Raw genomic sequence first — 24,867 nt, 5'->3', positions numbered from 1 at the left:
TGCAAACAGCTTTGAACCCTACTTCAGAGAACCAGACGTGCAGGAGACAATCACAACCTGGAGGAGCTTATGACTTGGCAGGGGAGTCAGGTCTTTCATTAGATCACTTAAGACACAAGATGGAATGTGCTGAAAGCCAGAGGGACTACGGGACACCTAAATGTTGTAGGAATGCTGGGGGACAGGGATCAATTCCAGCTGGGTTATCAGGGGTTTACAGGAAGAGCAGGCTGAACAGGTGGCAAAAGGGAAGCAAACTTTCTAGAAACTCAATGACATGGGAACTGTTCAGAGGGACTGGAACAGACTTGATACAGGGCAGAGGAAGGAAACCAAACTGGAGGGTGGATGAGGATTACATGCAAAGTCTTAATTAACATGCTGGGTAGAGCAATCCAGACTTTATCAGTAGACACAGGGAGGTGACTCAGGTTTCCAGGTGCTCCTACAGGGAGTGGATGATGCTGGTAGGACAGACGAAAACCTAGGAAACCAAGTGGATGATTATAAAGCCCCAAATCACCCTGTAGGATGTGAAGGGGGAGATATGCGGGTTATTTGTCACTAGAATTGTATCTTTTGATGAGGTCTATGCTTTAAATAGGGACCTTGGTCCTTTGAGGAAAAATTCACTCTCCTATAAAAGGGACATATTTATTATGAAGACAGAAAACATCATATACAAAGTACAATCCTCTAACATTTTGAAATATACACGTATACACTGTACATAAATTTATATTATCAATATAAAAATACATCATTAACATTTCTAAGGATGACAAATACAAAACCAATAAATATCGCAATTCTAAAACATCTACTTACATTAAGTGCTGGTGAAAAAGATGACAGTAAAAGGAGGAGGCCAAAGCAGATCAGAAAACCAACTACCTGGCTTCCGGTTACAGACTTGAGTTGGTTTGGGGGAGGTATCCCAGTATTCTCCACATACTTCTCAATTTCCCCAAACACGTAAAAGTGCCTGACATTATCAACTCTCGAAAACAGAGCAAAGAAAAAATTTGACGTTAATGGTACTATTTTTTGATCACACACATGCGCATAAGCTCTTCAATCGCATTTAGGGAGATCAAGAAACATCAGTCATAAGCTTAACTTAAAATTAAAGCCTCCACAACTGACCTCCTGGGTAGCGACCAACCAGAAAGAATGGTTTCCTTTTCCCTCTTGCCCTTTGTGTCTCATGCTCAATTATCTCTCTCTCTCTTTCTTTCCTCCCCCCCAAAAGTAAGACTACCTGGTTGGTCAAGTGACACAAACAAGAGTAAAAACTAATGTTAATTCTAGCATGGGAAATCAGCACGAATGTCATCAAATGGCTAAAGATCAGCCATTAAATTGAAGAGTGCTATGCGCTAGCAGACATTCAAGACCACAAACTTGACTACAAGTTTGTGTCCAAACTCCCTCCGATTATTACCACAGGAATATTCTTTCCATGAAATTCAGGAAACCCTGTGTACTTTTCAAAACATCAGAAGATGTGCAATTGATTTTACTCTGGGGTGAAATTTTCAGGTTTTTATAAATAATTGGCTAAGAACACCATGAAAAACTGTATTTAACTGAGGAAATTCTCCTCATCTTTTGTGTGTTTGTGTGTGTGTGTGTGTGTGTGTGTGTACATGTTTCTGTGAAGTATCTGATATGTGCCATGAGGGCCTGAGGTGGACAAAACATTGTCACCATCCCATAGCACACACTAGATTGATTAGGATTCTACTTTTCAATCAAATGGAAACTCCCATAAATCATGTCCTTTTCCTATCTATCAGGCCATACTGACTCCTTCACTTAGATCTGTAACTGATTAACTAGAGCTCAAAAGTCCAGTAGGTCATCTTCATATTTGTCTTGAGGTCTGCAACCCAATGCGACCTAGCATGGACCTTTCACTTCTCAAGCTGATTCAAGGAGCGACACCCTACTCAGGGATCCCCTTGCCTGGAGTCAGGCCTGGGAGGTGGGGAATGAACAGTGTTGAGGGTAGGACTATAATGAGAGGTATAGAATTTAAAAGCCAATGTAAATTTCAAGAAGATTCTGGTTTTTCCAGCTGAAACATCTTGGAACCTATTTTATATTGGAGAGTTCACAGATCAGGCTGCATGGTCTAATCCAGAACCTAGTTGGTCTCTAATCTCCTCACATCATAAATACTTCCTAAAAGATCCAGTTCAACTCAAAAGAACCCATCCAATCAATGTGTCACAAGTGACTTCGCCATCATGGAATCAAATCAACTAGAAGATCCTGGGGCTCCTGAATCACTTCCGGAAATGAAAAAGGGTGACTTTGACCTTTAAGGATGATAGGACCTCTGGTGTTACCAATATCCAAGGTTAAGAAGCTGACGGAGTAACTGTGATGATCCTTGGGTAGAGCAGATTCTTCTCTGGTCACTGAATCTCCTCAGAGACACAGAGTGCCAGGAGCAGGGCAGAGGGGCAGTCCTGAGGTACAGCCTCTGGCCTCTCCTGAGGAAAAGCTGCACTGGGAAGAGTCCCCAGGACACCTGTCCACGAGCTGTTGCTACTTCTTGGGTTTCTCTAAGATGTTGAGGAATTTTCCCCTTGTCATCTCTCTGGCTGGAATAACAAAGCAAACAAAAGAGCAATGAAAACCTAAAATGTGAAAAAAAGGATCTAGGAAGATTTTATTTAAATGCAGGTTGGTTTAAATTGTATATCACGTTGCTACCACAACACATTCAACTATCATCAACCTCCTAAATGGGGAAAAAAATTAAAACTACTATTGACAAGTAAAACTGGAGAGAGACCCTGAAGTTGGCAGTTGTTATATGGTACCAGATAACAAGGGAAGACCATCATCAAACCTTAAAAAAAATCACCAGGGAATTTCCTTTTAATCATTTAATAGCTCTATCTATCTGTCTGTCTGTCTGTCTGTCTTTCTGAAGAATTTAACCTAACACCCATGTTCACTATGTCATGGAGTTTTCTCTGGAGGCTAAAATCCAACCAAGATGAGTCTTCTCTGGGTTGTTGGTCTGTAGACATCTATAATCTCAAATCAAAATCAGAGTCATTACCCCATCTCAGTAGTGGTTGTCCCGGCATGCTGTAACGTAACAGGGTTTATATTCCCTCAGTGCAGTTTGTCTGTGGATGGGAGTAATAAAGTGCAGTTTATAGAGCTTTGGTCTTCTCTCTCTTGGCATTGTCAGTTCTTAGGTATTTAATATAGCCAGGCAAGGTTTATGTGTCTTTCTCTGACTTTCAGCACCATCAATCTTTGAATGCTGTACTCACCAGTGGTTTTATACAGCTACTTTCCTACATATAAGGTTCCAAAATGAAAGCAAAACATTTCTCGATTACAAGGACCACTTCAAAAAACCCCTGTTTTAGCTCTGTCAAGCAAATCCTCAACAAGCATACACAGTAAAACACCCCCTCATCCTCATCCCACAGGGTCATCTTTTCAGATTTCTTAGCAGTTCCATAAGTTTCTGATGGCTGGCCCTGGAGGCCAGAAGTCTTCTGAAACCATGCAGTGGGCCCAGGGCATGCTGTGGCCCATGGCCTCTCAAAGACATTATCTCCATCCTGGCCAAAGAAGTGAAGTGGCTAAGGAGGCACCTGAAGGAATGAGAACCTTCACCCTGGCCTTCTTTCCAAAGTCCAGAAAAATGGTGCTGGATGACTGGCCTGCTAGTTGCCTGTTTATTTGTACAATGAAGAAATCATTTTTTGCACAATATCAACTGTCATCATAGGGAGGCTTTGGGTAACTGCTATCTATCCACCTCCCAGCTTTTACTAGTTCCTGAGCTCCAACAAAGGAAAAGGAAATTCTATTAGCCAGGAGTGGAAGCCCCAGCGCTGGGTCTTGCCTCATGTGACCACACCACTACTCTGTTCCAAATCAAACCAACCATTCATTCCCTGATGAATCTACACCAAACTGTACATTCAAAGTTAGGACTTGCACACAGATACTTGTTTATGTACTTGTCTTCTTCCACTAAAATATAAGAACTGAGGGCAAAGACGGTTAAGTGCTAGACCTGCTGAATAAACGCTAGCTGAATGAATGAATGGTAACATACAAAAGAACCTAATAGGAACACAACGAACATTAGTTTCCTTCCTTTACATAGATAAATAACAAAGACTAGTTAGTGGTCCTTGGTGTTCCAGCTTCTCCACTGTAGGAGTCTTTTTGAATGCACTTTGTTTATTTGGCAAGAAAAATATTTTCCTTTGGTGGAAGTAGTGCCAAATTTAAGGAGAGATCAGGGGTCAAGGGCTAACTATTCCAGAGGAAATTCAATCAAGTACTCTCTTGCCTATGGGAAGCAGCATGGGGCTTCTTCTGGCTTACCACAGGATGTAAACTCAGTTTAAGTTTCAGTGCTAGCACTTTATAGCTGGGTGACACCTTGAGTTGGACACTATCTCTAAGCCTTGCCTTCTTCATCTGTAAGATGGGTAATATGTTAATGCCACCGGTCCTACTCTTCTCTTGGATATTAGCAATGAACATACTTGGAATAGTGGCATTCATTAACACAACCCTTTTCACATGTGGGTAAGCTCTACCCTCAGTATTTTCTGAGGGAATGAATGAAGGACTATGACAAGAGGGACTAACAATCTTAAAACCACCACTCCTTGGAATCTTTTCCTCAGCCTAATCCTACAGGAATTTGCTTATACTTTTGGGTATTGTTTATTTCTACTGGATGAGTTACCTGTCTGTTCTGTAGTACTTATTAAAGACTTTAAACATATACAGTTATCAAATGATCCTGTAACATGGCTAGAAGCAGGTACTGTGGAAAGCGGACAGTGGTAAATCAGAATTATGATGAGAAGATAGCCTTGTCCCAAACCTCAAGTCTAGAGTACTGCCCTGACCTCACCAGGGTGACTTCCGCCTGCTGCCCTTCAGACACCCTCTACAATTCCTTACTATTTCTTCCCCAGTGGAAGAATGACCAATATTTTAAGACACAGATTAAAGATTCAATTATAGGAGGGATCAAAAGGTTTAAAAGGGAAAAATAAATGGAGATTCTGTAGTCTCTCCGTTGCAAGTTCTCCTTGAATTTAACCAATCCTTTTTAACAACCCCTTTTCCACTCAATCATTCCTCCCCCTTCAACCTAATCCAAGTATACAGAGCTGCAGGAAACCACCGTAAAAGTAGAAGTAATTCAAAAGACATCATCTTCTACATGGGAGGGGAGAAAGTTTCCCTTCTTGCCAGTCCCATATAGGAGATATACGAATGTGTGACACAGCCGCTCCCTAAAAGAGGGCTGTGCCCTATAAATCAGAGCCTAAGCACCAACCCCTTTTTGTGCACAGAGAAATTGCTGTGGGTCAGGGGCTGCTCCAGAGCACGTGCCCTCCTGTTCGCTTGTCATCAGAGATGTTAACATTTCTGATTAATTCACATAGCCCTTATTTTATTCCCTTTTTCTTTATCCTTGCTCTTCTGCAGGGTAAAGATTCTTAGCGACCTGCTACAGTAATCACCGCCGGCTCACCGCACCCCCCCAAAACCTAGTGAAATTGTTTAGTGATGCCAACCGCGCTTTTAATTTGCAAGACATCAGACACAGAGGTAATTTATACCAACATCTGTTCATTTTTGACTTCTGAAACAAACTCGCACATGCTGCTACAAAATCCCATTAGGAATAGGAAGACAGCCTTCTGCTACTATTCTATATTGCTTGTCTACACACACACACACACACACACACACACATTCACACACTCACACACACTCACCCCTTCCAGGAGGGTTTTATATGTAAATGTATTTTACTAAAACATTCCCACCAAGGATTTCAAATCTCTTTGGGGGAAAAAACCTTTGAGATAGCTACTGCCTGCTTATAGAGGAGAACAATGTATTTATTTCCCTCTGCCTAGTTCTGTCCCTGCTTCTTCCCAGTAATTACAGGATGGTTTACTCTGGCATGAATGGCCAGGGTAAGATCACATGTTCTTGAACTTGGCACTTCCAGTTCCTCTGATCTCTCCTATATTTCCCTCGCCCACCAGCCCCACACAATGTGTATACAGAAAATAATCCTAGGAGCTGGGGATGTAGCTCAGTGGTAGAGCACTTGTCTCTCATGCATGAGGCCCTAGGTTCCATTCCCAAAAGAAAAAAGAAAAAAAAAAAAAAGAAAACCAATCTAGAATTAGTGACATTTAACCACTATCTGCTTCTGGTTTACTAGCTTGAACAGGAAGGCAATCCTGCTACCATTTTAATAACTATGCCAAGAAGAACACACTGGTCATCAGCCTTCAAGATGTGTGCTGTGCAGAAGAAAAGCACAACGCAAGTAGTGATTTAGAGTTCTTCCTATGTAGTATACAGATCACAAACCCAGAAAGTCAAAACAGAGACTGTCACTATAGGGTTAACACATGAATTGCTGCAGTGTGTGTGGAGAGATGACCACTTGTACACACTGAAAGGCAGCAAATGACTAAACTACATTCAACTTCCAGGTTTACGCTATTTCTATTACCCACCTGGAAGTTTCTCTAGGGCTGTCAGGTTCATGGCAGCTGTAAATACGTGGGTATACTCAGAGAGGTCAGGGTTGAAGGGAGGACTCCAGCCTGCTTGTTCTGAAAGTGGTACAGAGTTTAATATAATCTCTTCTTGAGATTCTCCAATTCCTCCATCCTGCGTTTAGCCTTGCCTCTGGCTTCCTTTTCACAATGACTATCCCCAAACTGCCTTCTTTGCAGTAAATTTTCTGGTGGCTGGTTGAAAAAGATTCAGTGGTACAGATTGATTTCTCACCAGTGAGGGGATGAGGGATTACCAGAGGCACCCTGGTTAACGAGATTGGGTGCAGCATCTCTCTTGAGACCAGTCCTCGCTGCCAGGGTTTTGTACCTTTCGTCTATGACATATGGGTTTCATTATAGGAAGATTTTTCCAGATTATAACTTTGAGGCAATTGCCTGATAAAATTCCACTCGACTTTTATGTAGGGAACAATGTAAAGACTCAGTAACTTTTTTAATGAAATGGAAGAAACTCATCATAATGTTTGGTTTTTAATTTTAAACCACTTTAAATATTTCTGTGCTGCAATCTAATTAAAAACATCTGCAAGGCGGAGAAGAGTTACTTTCCACTGGTTTGCTCATATCTGGAAGAGTAACAAGCCGTTTTCAGGAGGCTCTTGCTATAAGTGGCCAGGAAATAAAGGAGATAGTATAATATTGTAAAGGGGGCAGGGCTCTTGGCATTGAACAAGCCTGGATTTTAACTTCATATCCTACTCTGACCCTGGGCAAGCCCCCAGGTTATCTTTCTGAGCTTCAGTTTCCTCATCTGTTCAAGGTGGGATTAATATCAATGTCTGACAGGCTTTCAGTAAATGCTAGCTTCTCGGTCATCATGGCTTTCATTTCCAACAAGAAGTTTCTTTGAGCAACAAGATGTTGCATAGAAAAATAATCTAAGAGTCATTTCTCTTAGAGTAATTATACCTAAAGACAATGCCCTATATGTAGCAGCTCTGTACAAAAGTTATAAAACTATCCTTGATTTTACAATGGTATATGAAAAACCTAAGACTTCTCTGAAGGAACAAGGTTTGAACAACAAGATTTGTTGGTCTGAACAACAAGATTTGTTGTTTTCTGTTAAATGCAGAGAACAAAATAATTTAAGGGATTATAAAGATAACTGGAAAAGTATGTCACTAATGGAGATAGGGAATATTTTCACAAAATCAGTATTTTTCTCTCATTCCATCACCCTTTGAAATTGATCAAAACATACTTGTTGGCCATTTAGTTGGGGGGAAAAAGGCAGTATGTTTACACATATGTGTCCCTTTACATACAATAAAGGAAGAGGAAGGGGGAAATGAAAAAATAGAGAAATCCACACTGTCAGGATGTCACGAGACCAAGCTGTAGTTTTCTAAGGAAATGTATTCTAGGTCTATGGGAATAGAGTTCTGGAGTAAGTAAAGGTTCCCTTTGCAGCAGACACTGTCTATCTGCTGCTGGAACACCTTAATTGTATCTCCAAACTCCATTTGTAACTGTGCAGGGGTGTTTCATTAATTGGTTACCCATCAAACTGGAATCTGATCTGCTTCATTGATAAGTCTTATTGTTTGCAATGAACTTTTATTGGTTTACTAAATGGCATATTCTTAATCTTAGATTGTACCCCTGCCACCTTCAAACTAATAAAAACCACTCTCCTCATTCTGAATTCCTTTCCTAGACTTCTTTTTTTTAAAAAAAAAAAAAAGAACTACAAATGCAAAATAAATGGCACCACAAATGTCTTGCATCTGGATAATATACTCTGGTGGATTAAACCCTGTTGGAAGAGCAAGCAAGCTCCAAGCACATCAACGCTGGTGATCTTGATATGAGCTTGTGGCTAACTTCAAGAATCTGAAAGTACCAGCTACACTCTGGGATCCATTTGACAATCAACCCAAACCTAACAATGGGCTAGCCTAGTCTTGAGAAAATGGATGTTAAAGGAGGTTCCTCATCAACAGACATCGTTAATTCTTAGCTATTTGTTACCATCTGCTTTTACCTCTATAAAAAACTAAACAAACATTAGGGTAACATGAACAAACCAAAAACTACCCTGCTGGAGTAATGCTGAGTTATTAGTGAGAGGCAGTGATTCCCAAGCAAAAAGAAACACAGAAAATCGTGGTTAGTTTCATTTATATCAATGTGCTAAAAGGCTATTTATTTAATTAGCTTCACAGAAGATGTTTTATAGAAATGAGGTCATTTGTTATATTTATAGGTTTGACTCTTTAAAAATTACTCCTTTGGTCCTTGATTGCACTGTGCACCTGTGACAAGAGGGATCCACCAGTCAGTCACCAGTGTGTGCTGCACAAAAGCATGAAGCGGGGAAGCTGTCCAGTGCAAACAGTGCCTACCTACTATGTTCAAGATATTAGAAAGATTAAAGTAAATTCAAAGATAAGCTTTTGGTAGAAAGAGACTATTCCCAAAGTCATGTTGCTATTTTTAAAATATTTTTTTTAGTTGTAGATGGATATAATACCTTAATTTTATTTATGTGTGGTGCTAAGAATCGAACCCAGTGCCTCACGAATACTAGGCGAGTGCTCTACCACTGAGCCCCATCCCGGTCCGCCATGTTGCTTTTGATGTCAATTACTTGTTAACAGTATTGTGGTACTTTAGAGAATGAAAAGAAACCAATGTGATTTATAATGCTGATTTCTGTCCTGCATGAAAGTGAAACGTTTTCCTGACACTATGGGACAAAGTTGGCAAACAGCAAAGCAGTTCCAAGACAGCCTGCCAGACTGAAATTCTTCTCTGAGCTCCAGTTCAATGTCAGATTTCTGCCCAGAAAGGACCACTAAGTGACTGATAATTCAAGTCAAGGACCAAGCACTTCTGAATGCCTCCAAAATGAGAGCAGCTGGTGCTGGTGCTACTGTTACAAGCAGAAGGAGCTGGGAACTGAACACAGTGTCACTGGATGAGGAGGGGTCTTTTGGAGTCACACTGCATTGGGATACTTGATGGCCCTCAGCAGGTACTAAGGGCCAATAACCATTTTCAAGCAACTGTTAGGGCAAGTGGTCACAAGTGAGAGTATTTGGTAGAAATCTTGCTTTCTCTAAAATATATAAAAGTGGCATTTGAAGGTCAGAACAGCTCTGTTATGGTTTGGATGGAAGGTGTCCTATAAAAGCTCAGGCGTGAGACAATATAAGGCGGTTTAGAGAAACAATTAGGTTACAAGAGCCTTAACCCAATCAGTGACTTAATTACCTGATGGGATGAATTGAGGGGTAACTGAAGGCAGGCGGGGTGTGGCTGGAGGAGGTTGGCCATTGGGAGCATGGCTTTGGGGTATATATTTGTATCTGGTGAGTGGAGTCTCTCTCTGCTTCTGATCATCATGTGAGCTGCTTTCCTCCATCACACTCCTCCCCGTGATGTTCAGCCTCACACCGAGCCCTGAGGAATGGAGCTGGCTGTTTATGGACTGAGACCTCTGAAACCATGAGCCCCCAAATATTCTTCCTCTTTCACAATTGTTCTGATCAGGTCTTTTAGTCACAGCAGTGAAAAAGCTGACTAAAACAATCCTTGAAGTTTTTGTCTGAAGTGCTTTGAGCACAAACATTTCAAAACAGTTTGAGATACTATACAACTGAGAAAAGCAAAGCCTGGGTACTATATCTGTGACCAAACCATTATAGATAATCAAAATTTGCATCTTCAGAATTCTCAAAAAAATTCTTTTTGGGAGCATACTTTCCAGATTCTCCTTCTATTGAGTGTTTTGACTTTGTGACAATTACTAAAAATGCTGGTTCCTCCAGCAACTTCAAAGAAAATTTTATGTTAAACATTTTTTTCCAACTCTTAGTAAGGCCCAATTCCAGAGAATGTTTTATCCAAGAAGTAGTATTAGAAAGAAAAATCAGGACTCAAAGTGCAGGTAAACAAATGTGGACAGTTCCAATATGGAAAATAATTTTAATGGCTTTTCATAACAACGGGAAAAAAAAGGACAGAAATATCTAGTCAACAGATTTATTTTCAGAATATAAAACATCAAGCAGGAACATAAAATATGGGAAGTGTCAGCCATGATGCCTGAAGATTGAAGGCAGAAGTAAAGGTATCTTAATTGTCAGGCATTTGAAAAATGCTGTATTCAGGAAAAAGCCTGTGTTTCTCCAACAACTCTCCTTGCCCTGCCCTCTTTTAAAAGCAAAACAAGACTAGATTTCACATATGCAATCTTTCTTATCATCCTTCTCCCTACTAAAAACAAAACAAAACAAAACAACAAAATACTTCAAAGATCTGTGTTCAAGAAGTAAGAGCTAAAAACCTACTTGTATTTTGTTTTCTTTTTGGAGGGCCTCATGGGTCTGTTGCAGAGTCTCTCAACTTGGTTCCTTTTTCAAGGGTAAAACTCAAATTGAGTGAAAGACAATGAGATCAAAGCAATGGATTAATACTCTGGGGACTAGAACTTTTATTCAATACTCATAAATTTGTGCAGAACATTCATGCTTCAGGGCTTCTACATAGTATTACATCCTGGTGAAAACTTATGACCAAAGGTTAGCAACTTCACACAGTCTTAACACCCTGATTCATAAAGTGAGAACAGCAATAATAATCTATCAGGAAAGCTTAAGATATAACAGTTAATCAAAGTGACTTTATCAGTATATGCAACATTTCGCCCCATGTTAGACAGAGATTATTATTCAGAGGCCAGATTCTACTCTCAGGAAAACCAGACCAAGATCACTGTACAGATCATTTCAAAGGACTTGGATATTAAGACAACTTTCCTTCTTGGTCCATCCCACTTCCAGATGCTGGCAGCAGCTTAAGTCTAGGGAGAATGAAGGACCAGCTTTCTTGACCCCCAGGGCAGGGAAAGAGTTACATCTTCACACTGAGAAGCCAATAAAAAGCTCTCTTGATTATAATTTAGATAAGAACCACTGGATTGAATAATAATGTCTGAAACTCCCCTGGCTGTTTCACCTTGAGACGTCCATCACTGGGTTAAACATGATGCTAATTGCATTTGGATTGATTAATTTCTCTCACTCCTGTCTATTCGAATAACGCTTAACAAAATAATCATAGCACCCACAGCCAAATCTTTTCCGTCAAAGGAATGAAGCCATCAGAACAGGCAGAGAAGAAAGAAATGAAGATGACCCGTAATTACTGCTACGGTGATATCATTACCATATTATACAAAATGAGTGTGGGGGGGAGGGGGGAGGGAGGAGGGGCTGAGATTATTTTTTTCTTAATGGACCCCTACAACCTAAGAATACAGATTTGACATCAAGTGGAATGCACAGAAATACAGAACTTAAAAAAAAATACAAATCTTGCTCATGAAATTGCAAAATCCAACACTGAGGCCCAAGATACATCAAGTGTCTTGGGCTGTGAGCAGGTATTATTCACGCCACTATTTTTTCATCGCAATAACACTTTGTGTATGACTTGCATAGAGATTTAAGATGCTGTCTTCACACCACAAGCATGCCTATGGTTACTGGAGAATTTTTCTTTGAGACAGGGAATAATACCATTTTATTTTAATATTGTTAAGGGTGGCCTTGTTTGTGAAATTAGAACCTGGGTTTTAACTGAAGCTAGTTCTGAGGTAGGACAGAGAAAAAATTTTAAAAATAGGTAGAAAGGAGACAGAAGGAAGATGTAACTAATATGAAAAACTTATGCTCAATTTCTTCATACTTTCCCTCCCCTAGTCAGTTCTCTCTCCCAGGCATGTCATCCCCAAATTTCCGGGAAATTTACAAATCTTTACTTGCACTCTTAAAGGTACTGGAAATTCACCCACTTATGAAAATTGCCCTGTGCACTGTTAATTGGCCCACGAATACATGTATTTTCAGGCTAGATCGAGAAAAGTAACCTGTAAAATAAAGTACTTTTCTAGAAATCTATAATATAAGGTACTTTCCAAACATTATCTATTGATTAGATAATGAAGAAGACATCAACATAAGGACCCTGAGAACTGCCACACCACCATAAGCCATCTTGTCATCACCAGTCTGAGATCGTCCCCACATACCTTCCCATGCCGCCCCTCATTTAGTCTCCTTTAAAAGAAGAAGCTGAGACCCCAAAAGTGCTTCTCACTCTTTTAGATAGCCTGCACTCTCCTTTGAATGTGTATTCCTTACTTTCCTAAATAAACCTGTGTCTCAGTATCTACTGCTTGCTGAAACTCTTTTCTGTCACACACATCAAGCATCTCGTTGTCCTGCGCTGATGCCTCCCTCTCCCAGACCTCTTCGGACTCCTCCGGTGACAGTTTCAGATTAAGACACCAAAGAAAATATCTGTGAATCTTCACACATGGTTCATTAGACAATATTCTGGATTTAATTTAAAATGCTAACAAGGAAGAATAAGGTAATATTTTCCTATAAAACTATTTTCTTGTTTGATATGAGCTTTTTAATACCTATGAGAGAAAACCTCTGATTGTGTGGGATTTGAACTTTAGGTCAAAATCTATTGCTGATTAGATGGCGATTTCAGGTAAATTATGTAGCCTCTCTGTGCCTCAGATCCATCATCTGTAAAAATGGGACCAGTATCTACCTTACGGAGTTATTGTGAGTCTTAAGATAATACATTTAAGTACTTAATAAGTGTGGGTACAAGAAAAAAAGATTCCCTTACAACTAACTGTATAGTTATTTGCAGACTCCTGTACAATGTCTTAGTTATATTTACTAAAGTTAATTCAACAGATATTTGTAAAGTACCTTACACAGAGAATTTAACAAATATTTGTGAAATAAATAAACAAAATACTTGAAAGGTTCATAGTTTTAAAAGCCTAGAAACTGACTCAGGAGGCTGAGGCAGGAGGACTGCAAGTTTGAGGTCAGCCTCCTATTGCAACCTCCCAAGTTGTTGGGATTTACAGGTGTGTGCCACCGTCCCTGGTTTTATTTTCTTATACAAACAATATTCCCAAATAAACCAAGCACCTGTATTTCCAATTTGCAATCATTCAGTAATAAACATGAACAGGGCTTTAAAAGAAAAAAAACAAATATCTATTTATTTCTGCCAAGTTAAAACAAGAGTCTAAACCATTTGCTTTATTAACTCAATATTTGCTGCTTTCCTCCCTGGTTAAGAGAGGCAATGTAAAACAGTGAAAACGATTTTTCTATCTGGCTTTGGAGTTAGGACCGAATTTATTTCAAATCCCAGACCTCATTTCCACACTTTAAGACCATGAGCAAGTAATTTACAGTCCTGAGCATCAGTTTCCTCATCTGTAAAATGGGAACTATAAAGATTTTGCAGCCTTGTGAAATTAAAAAAGGTTATATATTTAAAAAACAAAAAAAGAGGAAAAGAAAATCTTCATGCTATCTGGCACAGAGTAGGGAAGTCAATAAATGGTAGTGTTAATCTTTTTATCCTTCATGTCTCAGCTCAAATGCCCCTTCTTAAAAAGACCTTCCTCAACCATCCTAAAGAGCACCCTCTTCAGTTACTCTCTTTCACATCAACCTTCTTACTTCCTTTATAGCACTTATAAAATCTGAAATTAACTTTGTTTACCTTCCTGCTCCATGAAGTTCTACAGAACCTCTTACTGTACTCTAGCAATGAGAACAATACCAAGCATATAACTGGTGGATAACTACACACACACAAATAAATTATTCATGTGAGGAAAGAGAACTTTGCTTCCTTTTTAATTCTTTAAAATTTTTAAAAAATATTTTTAGTTGTAGGGCTGGGGAGATAGCTCAGTTGGTAGAGTGCTTGCCTCACAAGCACAAGGCCCTAGGTTCAATTCCCAGCACCACCACCAAAAAAAAAAAAAAAAAAATTTAGTTGTAGATGGACATAATATCTTTATTTATTTTTATGTGGTGCTGAGGATGGAACCAGTGCCTCACAGGTGTGAGGCAAGCAGTCCACCACTGAGCTACAGTCCCAGTCCTCCTTTTCAAATCTTTTTTTTTTTTTTTTTTTTCAAGGTGCTGAGGATTGAACCCAGGGTCTTGTGCTTTCGAGGCAAGCATTCTACCACTACCCCAGCCCTTCAATTCTTTTTTTTTTTTTTAGATGTTGTCAGACCTTGATTTTATTCATTTATTTAATGTGGTGCAGAGAATTGAACCCAGTGCTTCACACATGCTAGGTAAGCACTCTACCACTGAGCCACAACTCCAGTCCCTCAATTCTTAATTAAACACTATATGCATAAGATTTTTTCCCCCAAGTAAAACTACATATATATTTTACCCTTGGACCCAGCAATTCCACTTTACGGTAGTCACATTCAGTAGTATTTGTAATAATTGAAAATTGTAAATGACCCAAATGTCCATCAATTAGGAGGGAACTGGTTAAATAAACTATAGTATAAGCACATTATGGAATACTGGTCATCTGTAAAAAAGGCATGAAGATGATATCTATATGCTGCCATGGAGAGATCTCCAGAACATATTGTTAAACAAAAACAAAATCAAACAACAAAAAAACAAGGTATAGAAGTGTATATGTGGTACATTACCTTACACAACACATTCAGAGGAGTGGAAAATACAAAAAAATATGTATATTTAGGTTTATTTTCAGAAAGAAACAATGAAAAGATACAATGTAGTACTAGTTTGCTTTCCTTTTTTTTTTTTAACTAATAAAATGGTTATCCAGGAGCTGTTTCTGTAGTTCAATGGCAGAGTACTTGCCTTGCACGTGTGAGGCACTGGATTCCAACCTCAGCACTACATAAAAATAAATAAATAAAAGTATTGTGTTCATCTACAACTAAAAATTAAAAAAAAAAAAAATGGTTAGCCAGGGGAGGGAGGGAAAACAGGGGAAAAGAGACAGAGATGGGAAATGGGTACTTTTACCTTAGCTTTTTAGTTATTTTTTAATACTATTTTTTAAATTTATTTTTGTTGATGGATCTTTATTTTATTAACTTATTTATATATATGTGGTGCTGAGCATCAAACCCAGGGCCTCACACATGCCAGGCAAGTGCTCTACCACTGAGTCACAACCCCAGCCCTTAGCTTTTAGTTTTAACTTTGGGATACTATGTAAATATTTCATAGATTAAAAAACAAAATCTGTTAAATAGAAATAATCAACCTTTAAAATTTGAAATTAGTGGAAATAACTTAAATCTATAAGGTTTGGCCTAACTGCACAGGACAAATTTTTAAGAGATACATTAAAACTATATGTATAGTTATACACATCCCTGAAAATATCTATCCTGAGGATATAAAAGAAATACAGAGAAACTTTAAACTGCATCCAGCAGTCTTGTTATATATAGTTAGTTCTTTTGAAGCTACTTTTACTGTGGGTTAAAGCAAATAATTATGTTAGTTATTAGGAACCAAGATTTTTTAGCCTAAAAGAGATCAAATACCTGAAATAAGAATGCCTTAATATCTTTAATTTGAACTGGATATACTACAGGTAGGAATGTTGAATTTCTTTCTCTTTAAAAAAAAAAAAAAAAAAACACATATTTATCAACCCTGTTCCTGACTGTTCAATGATAATGAATGCTATTAGTGCCTAAATTTCCACTAAAAGGAACCAGACTTTGGAGAAATGGATGACATTTCAAGTCTGGAGAAGAAAATGACCAGGGATACCCTGACATGCCTGAAAGCAAGGAAGTTATCAAAGTTTAGTAAGGTCATATTAAAAGACACAGGAACCAACTTGAAGGACAGTCTGCTAAAGTTGGGAAAATTGTGAAGCAAAAAAGAATAATGAAACTAGACGTGATGGTGCACACCTGAAATCCCAGAGACTCAGGAGGCTGAGGCAGGAGGATCTCAAGTTCAAAGTCAGTCTTAGCAATTTAGTGAGGCCCTCAAAAACTTAGTGAGATCTGTCTTAAAATAAAAAATAAAAAGGGCTGGGGATATGGCTTAGTGGTTAAGTGCCCTTGGGTTTGATCCCTGGAACCAAGAAAAAAAAAAAAATAATGATTGTAATAGGTCAAAATTTATCAAATACAAACATCAATGATATTTACATTTCTAAAAATCCCTCAGTAATTTCAACTTCCTATTCTGAAATTTGATAGCTAAAAGGGGGGATAGCTAACATTTTTCTTGCCATTTCTCTTTGACTGCATTTCAGAGAAGCCAAACAGATGCTGATTTAATAGAGTAACAATAGTTATCATTATCATTATCATTACGAAAATGATCAGACTGATACCACCCAAACTCAGTGGTCTTCACTCAAACTGGAACAAACAGATGTCAGATGCTCCTGGATGTGAAGCAGGAGAAAACACCCAGTGAGGACTTCAGTTATAAAGAAGATTAAAAGAGACTTGATTCATGTCAATGTGTAGACCTTGTCTGGATCCTCACTCAACCAAACCAACTGTAGAAAACACAATTTCGAGCCAAACTGAACATGGATCATATTAGATGTCATTGTGGAATTATCGGTGTGATAATGGTGTTGTTTAAAGGGGGGGATTCTTGGTTAAAAAATATACACTAAAGTATTTATATATGAAATGGTATTACATGTAGGATTTGCTTTAAAATATTCCACCAAACAGACAAGCACAACAAAAAGTATGATACAAAGGTGTACAAATAAAAAGAATAGTATAAAGCTGACCATTATTGAAGTCGGGGGATGGGTATATGTGATTCATTATAAAATTTATTCTTGTTAGTATATGCTTGAAAATTTTCCATAATAAAAAGAAAAATTTCACCAAATGCTTCTCTGGAAATATGGCCTTTTCTCATTATCACTACATATCACAATATAATTCATAAGGCTAGGAGCTTCACGAATGAATACTCAGGGAAGGGTAGGCTGGGGAACAGAGATGAGGATAATTAATTCTGCCGACAGCTTGGAAATGGTTGGACAGGAAAAGCTTTAGAAGGTGGGTAACTTTTCATGTCATGAATGTTTATTTCCATCATTAAATTCTTTGAATGAGAAACAAATTAGACACGATCAACAATCAAAAGCAGATTACCTATTTTTTTAGATCTACCAAATTGAACTCAGGTTAAGTCTAGTAATAAAGAGCTGCTATCTTCCAACCTCTCTCTCTTAATTATTTAAGAAATCATACTGACAAATCTAAGAGCATAATTTTCACTTTGTTCATAAAATAGCTGAGAGAAGCTTGCTGGTTTAATACATTGCTTCTACAAGAGTCTTGGGAGGGAGTGAGAATGAACCCTTGGTTACTTATTTATTGAATATTCTTAGAAGAAGCTTTTTAAAAAATATTCTTTAGTTGCCAATGGATATTTATTTATTTATATACAGTGCTGAGAATCGAACCCAGTGCCTCACACAAGCTAGGCAAGTGCTCTACCACTGAGCCACAACCCCAGCCCTAGAAGAAGCTTTTGAGATAGGTAGAAAATCTAATCTCAAGGTCTAGGCAGGCTAACAAGTTACAAAAGGAATAGTTTAACTTAAACTCTACCAGTCAGCTGGGCACAATGGTGCACTCCTGTAATCCCAGCAGCACGGGAGGCTGAGGCTGGAGCATCACAAGTTCAAAGCCAGGCTCAGCAATGTACAGAGGCTCTGTCTCTAAATAAAAAAATGTTTTAAAAGGGGCTGGAGAAGTGGCACAGTGATTAAACACCCCTGTGGGTTCAATCCCATACCAAAACAAACAAACAAAAAAATAAAAAAATTTCACTAGTCATCCTAAATTTCAGCAAGTTTTCCCTCACACACTGTTAATAACTATGTCTATAAATGATGCCCTCAATAATCTTTCTTTACTTTGATCACTTTTTTTTAGGGGGGCGTTACTAAGGATTGAGCCCAGAGGTGCTTTACCATTGAGCTACATTCCCCCATCTTTTTTATTTTCAGACAGGGTCTCACTACATTGCTGAGGTTCTCACGAATTGCTGGGGCTGGCCTAGAACTTGTGATCCTTCTGTTTCAGCCTCCCAAGTTGCTGGGAATACAGGCAGGAGCCACTGCACCTGGCTACTCTGATCATACTTTTACTTCACTGATGCTGACTTATCTAATTTAAAACAAACTAATTGTTCTAGTCGATAATTTTACTTTTAATTGTACTGTGGTTTCACATGTGTATGGTTCATTTTCTCTGACTGGATAATGAATTCATCATGGAAGAGACTTTTAAAGATAATTTCCCTAATGGACTTGGAAAAAATGCACAATATACAGTACTATCCAGTAAGCCTTAATTTTAAAACCCTTTCCCTTTAAAATCATGTAGTAACACAAAAGTATAATTTCTGTCTTGCTTATAAATTTCTTTTAAAACTACACTGCAAAAAAAGAAAAATAAAACTACATTGCAAATATGAAGGTCAATGGAATAACTAGAAGACATAGAATACACATAACTACAGTCATCTGATCCTTGATAAGGGTGCTAAAAGCACACACTGGAGAAAACTCAGCCTTTTTAACAAATGGTGCTTCACATGCAGAAAAATCAAACTAGATCCCTATCTCTCACCCTAAAAAAAAAAAAATCAATCCAAAGCGGACAAGGACCTAGGAATTAGATCAGAAACAATGAAATTGCTAGAGAAAACACAGGGGCAACACTCCAACGTATAGGCACAGGTACCAACTTCCTTAATAAGATTCCTAAAGCTCAAGAAATAAAACCAAGAATCCATAAAGATGGCCTTAAATTAAAATCCTTCTGCACAGCAAAGGAAACAAGAACACAAAGGGGGAAAGTCTACAGAATGAGCAAAAATCTTTGGCAGCTACTCCTCCAACAGGGGATTAATAATCAGAATTAATAAAAATAACTCAAAAAACACCAAAACCAAAACAAATTGTCCACCCAAAAAATGGGCAAAAGATTTGAATAGGTATTTTTCAAAAGAAGATATGCAAATGGCCAAGAAATGTATCAAAAAATGTTCAACATCCTTAGCAATCAAGAGAGATACAAATCAAAACTACACTGAGATTTCATTTCACCCCAGTTAGGACAGCAATCATCAAGAATACAAATAATGATGGGGCTGAGGCTGTGGTTCAGTGGTAGAGCACTTGTCTAGCACGAGTGAGGCACTGAGTTTGATCATCAGCACCACATAAAATATAAATAAATAAAATAAAGGTTAATAAAAAGAGAATACAAATAATGAGTTGGGCATGGTGGTGCATGCCTATAAACCCAGCGGTTCAGGAGGCTGACACAGGAGGATCCCAAGTTCAAAGCCAGCCCCAGCAACTTAACAAGGCCCTAAGCAACTTGGCAAGACCCTATCTCTAAATAAAATATACAAAGGGTAGGAATGTAGCTCAGTAGTTAAATGCCCCTGGGTTCAATCCCTGGTACACACACACACACACACACACAAATAAAAATAACGGCAATTGCTGGCAAGGATGTGGGGAAAAAGTACACTTATACATTGTTGGCGGGACTGCAAATTAGTACAACCACTTTGGAAAGCAGTAGGGAGACTCCTCAGAAGATTAGGAATGGGGTAATGCTGAGGAATGAGATTGGCCAAATTATATAGTTATATTGTGTGCATATACAAATATATAACAACAAATCCTACCATTATATACAACTATAATGTACCAATAAAAATGTGGAAAAAATAATTAAGTGTGTTGGCAAGATTAAAAAAAAAAAAAGAATACGAATGGACCCACCATATAACCCAGTTATCCCACTCCTTGGTATTTATCTAAAAGAACTAAAATCAGAACACTTGAGTGATACATGCATACTAAAGTTTACAGCAGCACAATCCACAATAACACACATTATGGAACCTTGCCTAGTTGCCTATCAATAGACAAATGGATAAAGAAAATATGGTATATATACACAATGGAAAAAAAGGGGGGGGGTGTGGCTAGGGATGTGGCTCAGGGGTTGAGTGGCCCTGATTTCAATCCCGAGTATGCTTCCCCCCGCAACCAAAACAAAAGTAAGAAACCTGAAAACAAATGACCTAAGTATCAAAAAGTTAAAAAAAGAATGGAAATAAAACCACCAAAAAATCTAAAAAAAAAAAAAAAAAAAAAAAAAAAAGAAAAGAAAATATTAAGTGTAGAAATTAAGGAAATTTAGGATAAATCCACAGTAAAAGAAATCAACATTCATATGTTAATCATAATCATGAGTGTAAATAAAGATTTTTAAATAAATATTAATGAACTAAGTTGACCTAATGTAGGAAAAGTTAATATATAATAAATTTTCATCTTGTACTGAAGAGAAAAACTGACTTAACATTCAATAACTACTCAATGTAATTTACAACATTAACAGAATAAAAGAGGAAGAAAATTATGTAATCATTTTAACGATTGCAATACAAGCAGTTAAAAACCATCATCCATTAAGAATAAAAAGGAAAACTTTCAGTAAAAAAGAAAAGATAGTAGATGCCTTTGGGGAGGAGGGAGAATGGGATTGAGAAGGATCATGAGGGAGGTAAGGTTTGGGTGGGGTTTCTGTCAGTGTTCTGTCCTGAATTTAGAAACACAGCACATTTGTTTGATGCTTATATTCACTGAGCTATACTTTTGTTATTTTGTACACGTTTCTGCACTGTTACTTCAATAAAATTTTTTTAAGAAAAAAAAAGAAGAATGAAATTATGTCATTTGCTGGTAAGTGGATGGAACTATCAAACAGCATGCTAAGTGAAATAAGCTAGACTCAGAAAATCAAGGGTTAGATGTTTTCTGTCATGAGGGCTCTGGAGAGAAAAAAGGAAAAAAGGTGGATCTTGCAAAAATAGATTCCCTATTGGTAAAATAGAGGGGGAGATCAAAGAGGAGGGTGAAGGGGAGGGAATAGAGAAGAATTGGGGAATGAAGTTGACCAAATAACACTATGTACAAGTATGAAGGTATTGCAATGCATTCCAAATTTACATATAACTATACTGCACCAATTAAAAATTAAATAAATAGAAGGAAGACAGAGTAGATGAAGGGAACTGGGAGAGGGAGGGAAAGAGGGAAAGAGGAAGTACTGGGGCAAATGGAGCATTTATGATTATGTAAAAAATGAACCCCACTGCTTTATATAACTATAATGTACCAATAAAAACACAATTTAATTAAAAAAGATCAAGGTTACAGAGTCTCCGAGAAAAAAATAACTACATTGCAATCAGGTAAGAACTTGATTGCATGACATACCTACTTATACCATAGTGGTTATTTTCCCTGCAATTAGAAATAATAGCTAGTTAACATCTGGGTTTTTGTTTGTTTTTTTCCAGAATACACAATTTTGCTTTTTCTGAATAATCTTATTTACAACATTCATGAATTACTGGTTTAAAATAATCAGAACATGAGCTGGGAATGTAACTCAGTGGTAGAGGGCGTGTACGGCATGCAAGAGGTGCTGGGTTCAAACCCCTGGACCACAAAAGGCAAAGAAAAAAATGAAAAAGAAAAATGCTTAAAAATAATTAGAACACAACAATATCCTTAGCCATAAAATTATATTATACTGTGTATAACAGTCTGTGTCACTGACACTCCAGCACTTAAACTGCACATAGTTGATAATAAATGTGTATTGGGTGAAAAAATGCTCTTTCAATGACAATACATATCCTAATTTAGGACCTTAAAAAGAAACTTGTGGGTAATCAAAGTAACAGAACAGAGGGGGAAATCAGACTCTATAAGCATTAGACACTCTATAAGCATTTATTTAATTTTTTATTTTTATTAGTATATTATAGGTATGGCTCATTTTGACATATTTATACATGCATATAATTTGCTCCATTTCAATTCCCAATATTTCCTCTTTCCCTTCCCCCTCCTCCTTCTCCTACTTCTTAATTGAAAAATTTTTTATTTTATTAATTTTATTTTCATTCAAATGAATACTGAAATGAAAGTAAAAAGAAGAATTTTTACAGATGCTAGACTACTGGTCTCAAAATCAGATGATTAGAGCTCTAAACTAGTTCAACTGGTTAGTCAACAAATTCTTACTTTATGCTTACTATATATGCTTATACAATTGCAGACGATGAGACACCAAAAGAAATCTCCCATTCTTCCTTAGAAAATGCCTACCACTCCTTTGAGCACTTAACTTTGCTCACTGAGAGTTAATGCTAGACAGGTGAGGTGGCACACACCTATAATACTAGTGACTGGGGAGGCTGAGGCAGGAGGATCGTAAGTTCAAGGACAGCCTTTGTAAATTAGTGAGACTCTCCCTCAAAATAAAAAATAAAAAAGACTATGGATGTAGCTTAGTGGTAAAGCACCCCTGGGTTCAATCCCCAGTACCAAGAAAAAAAAAAAAAGTTAATACTCTGTGTGTAGACATGATACCTATAAACAACCAGACAACTTTGCAAATGTGAAGTACTCTTTTCTCCCTAAGACCTTAGAGCGGGTCAGGTGGGGAGATCAGGAACAGATTCTATTTCAATATCCTATATGTGTTCCTGGTAAGTTAGTTAGATTTTATAAACTATCATATAGGTGGTTTTCAAAATGTGGTCTCTGGGCCAACTACATTAACATTACTTAGAAACTTGACAGACATGCAAATTCTCAGGCCTTACCCAAGATCTCCTGAGTAAGAAACTCTAGAGGCCAAGTCCAGGTTGTTCATATTTTAACAAGCCCTTAAGGATACTCTAATGCATGGATCTTTGGTTTTGGTTCCAGTTCCCTACATCTCTAATTCATCATTAACTATGTTAGTTAGCTTTGTGTCACAGGAATAAAACACCTGAGAAAAATAAAGGAGGGAAGATTTATTTTGGCTCACGGTTTCAGAGTTTCAGTTTATGGCCAGTTGATTCCATTGCTTTGGGCCTAAGGCAAGGCAATATCATGGCAGAGGAAAGCTGCTCAGCTCTTGGCAGTGGCAAGCAGTGGGGGAGGGAAGGAGGAGGAAGAGGGGGAAAGGGAGAGAGGAGAAAGGAAGAGAGGGGGAGAGGGAGAGAGGGGGAGACCAGGGAGAGAGTGCATATGCAGAAGGAACTAGGGACAAGATATATCCTTCTAGGGCAGACCTGCAGTGTGACCCACTTCCTCCAAGGAGGTGGGGTCCCTACCTCCTACAGTTTCCACCATCTCTCACTAATGCCATCAAATTATGAATCTATCAACAGATTAATCCACCAAAGAGGTTGGAGAAGTAATGATCCAATCACTTCCTAAAGACCCAACCTCTGAACAATGCTGCATTAGGGACCAAGTCTTTACACAAGAGCTTTGGGGGACTGTCCAGATTCAAACCATGCCATTAACAAAGGAGCAGGTTTTATTTCATCAACATTATGATCATAAAGTATATTTCTTACTAAAATAAGAGACACTTATCTGTTAGAAAATATGAGCCACAAAGAGGGAAATTCAAGTCAGTCAAAGGATTAGAATTTTGTTGTTGTTGTTGTTGGCAGTGCTGAATGTGGAATCCAGGGTCTGGCACATGTAAGCAGGTACTCTACCACTGAACTACACCCTCAGCCCACAAATGGAATGTTACCAAAACTGAGTTCTATCTCTATTGGGACTTCTTGTGCTCAGTATTTAGGCTACAATATAAATATAACCCTTACCCTTGAGAATCTTGGCAGGAGAAATCCTGGGAAATAAACAATTATCAAATGTCATAAAAGCTATAGATGGAGTCTAGAACACATTATTAGAACAAAAATGGAGAAAATTCTATAGAAGGCTTAGGGTAAATTGACAGGAAAAGCTTTAGAAAGGGGAGGTGTGTTTGGACTGAGCACGTAGGAACATACAATCTGGGAATAACTAGGCAAGTCAAGGACAGCGCCTTTAAAAAGCTTTACACTAAGCTACTGGTGTAAAATGCAGTGAACAATACAAAATTAAATCTCAAAATAGGTCTGAAGTACTCACTCAATTCCCAACCTTGTATAGGACTTCTTGTAGATACCAACATAGTATATAAGACATGGCCCTGCTTTTAAGAAATTAAATCAGAATAACGAATTTGTCCTTATCCAAAATTCAGTAGAAACTAAGTCAATTACAGTCGTTCTTTTTTTTTTTTTTTTTGGCAGTGCTAGGGATTGAACCCACAGCCTTGTACTTGCAAGGCAAGCACTCTACCAACTGAGTATCTCCCCAGCCCTTTCGTTCTTAATATTTTGTTAGGCAAAATGGTGAAACAGGCAACAACCAAATCACCAAATCATAAACTCTAGCTTTCATAGTTTGCTAAAAGAACTATTTTAATAAAGACTAATTACTAACTCCCTACTAATCTAGT

General features: G+C 38.0%; 1 protein-coding gene across 2 annotated transcripts in view; it reads right to left on the bottom strand.

The window, feature by feature from the left end:
* Positions 1–646: 646 nt before the first annotated feature.
* Positions 647–24,867, bottom strand: part of Lin52 (lin-52 DREAM MuvB core complex component) — a 106,924-nt gene continuing 82,703 nt past the window's right edge. For both annotated transcript variants that reach the window (XM_047542505.1, XM_047542504.1), the window contains exon 6: positions 647–2,612. In XM_047542505.1, the coding sequence (XP_047398461.1) occupies positions 2,557–2,612 (56 nt within the window). In that variant the 3' untranslated portion in view covers positions 647–2,556. The remainder of the gene's footprint in view (positions 2,613–24,867) is intronic.

This window comes from Sciurus carolinensis, chromosome 2 (assembly GCF_902686445.1).
Source record: "Sciurus carolinensis chromosome 2, mSciCar1.2, whole genome shotgun sequence".
In the NCBI taxonomy this organism is placed as follows: domain Eukaryota; kingdom Metazoa; phylum Chordata; class Mammalia; order Rodentia; family Sciuridae; genus Sciurus; species Sciurus carolinensis.
The sequence above is the reverse complement of the archived record's forward strand: the minus strand, read 5'-3'. Positions and strand labels throughout refer to the sequence as shown.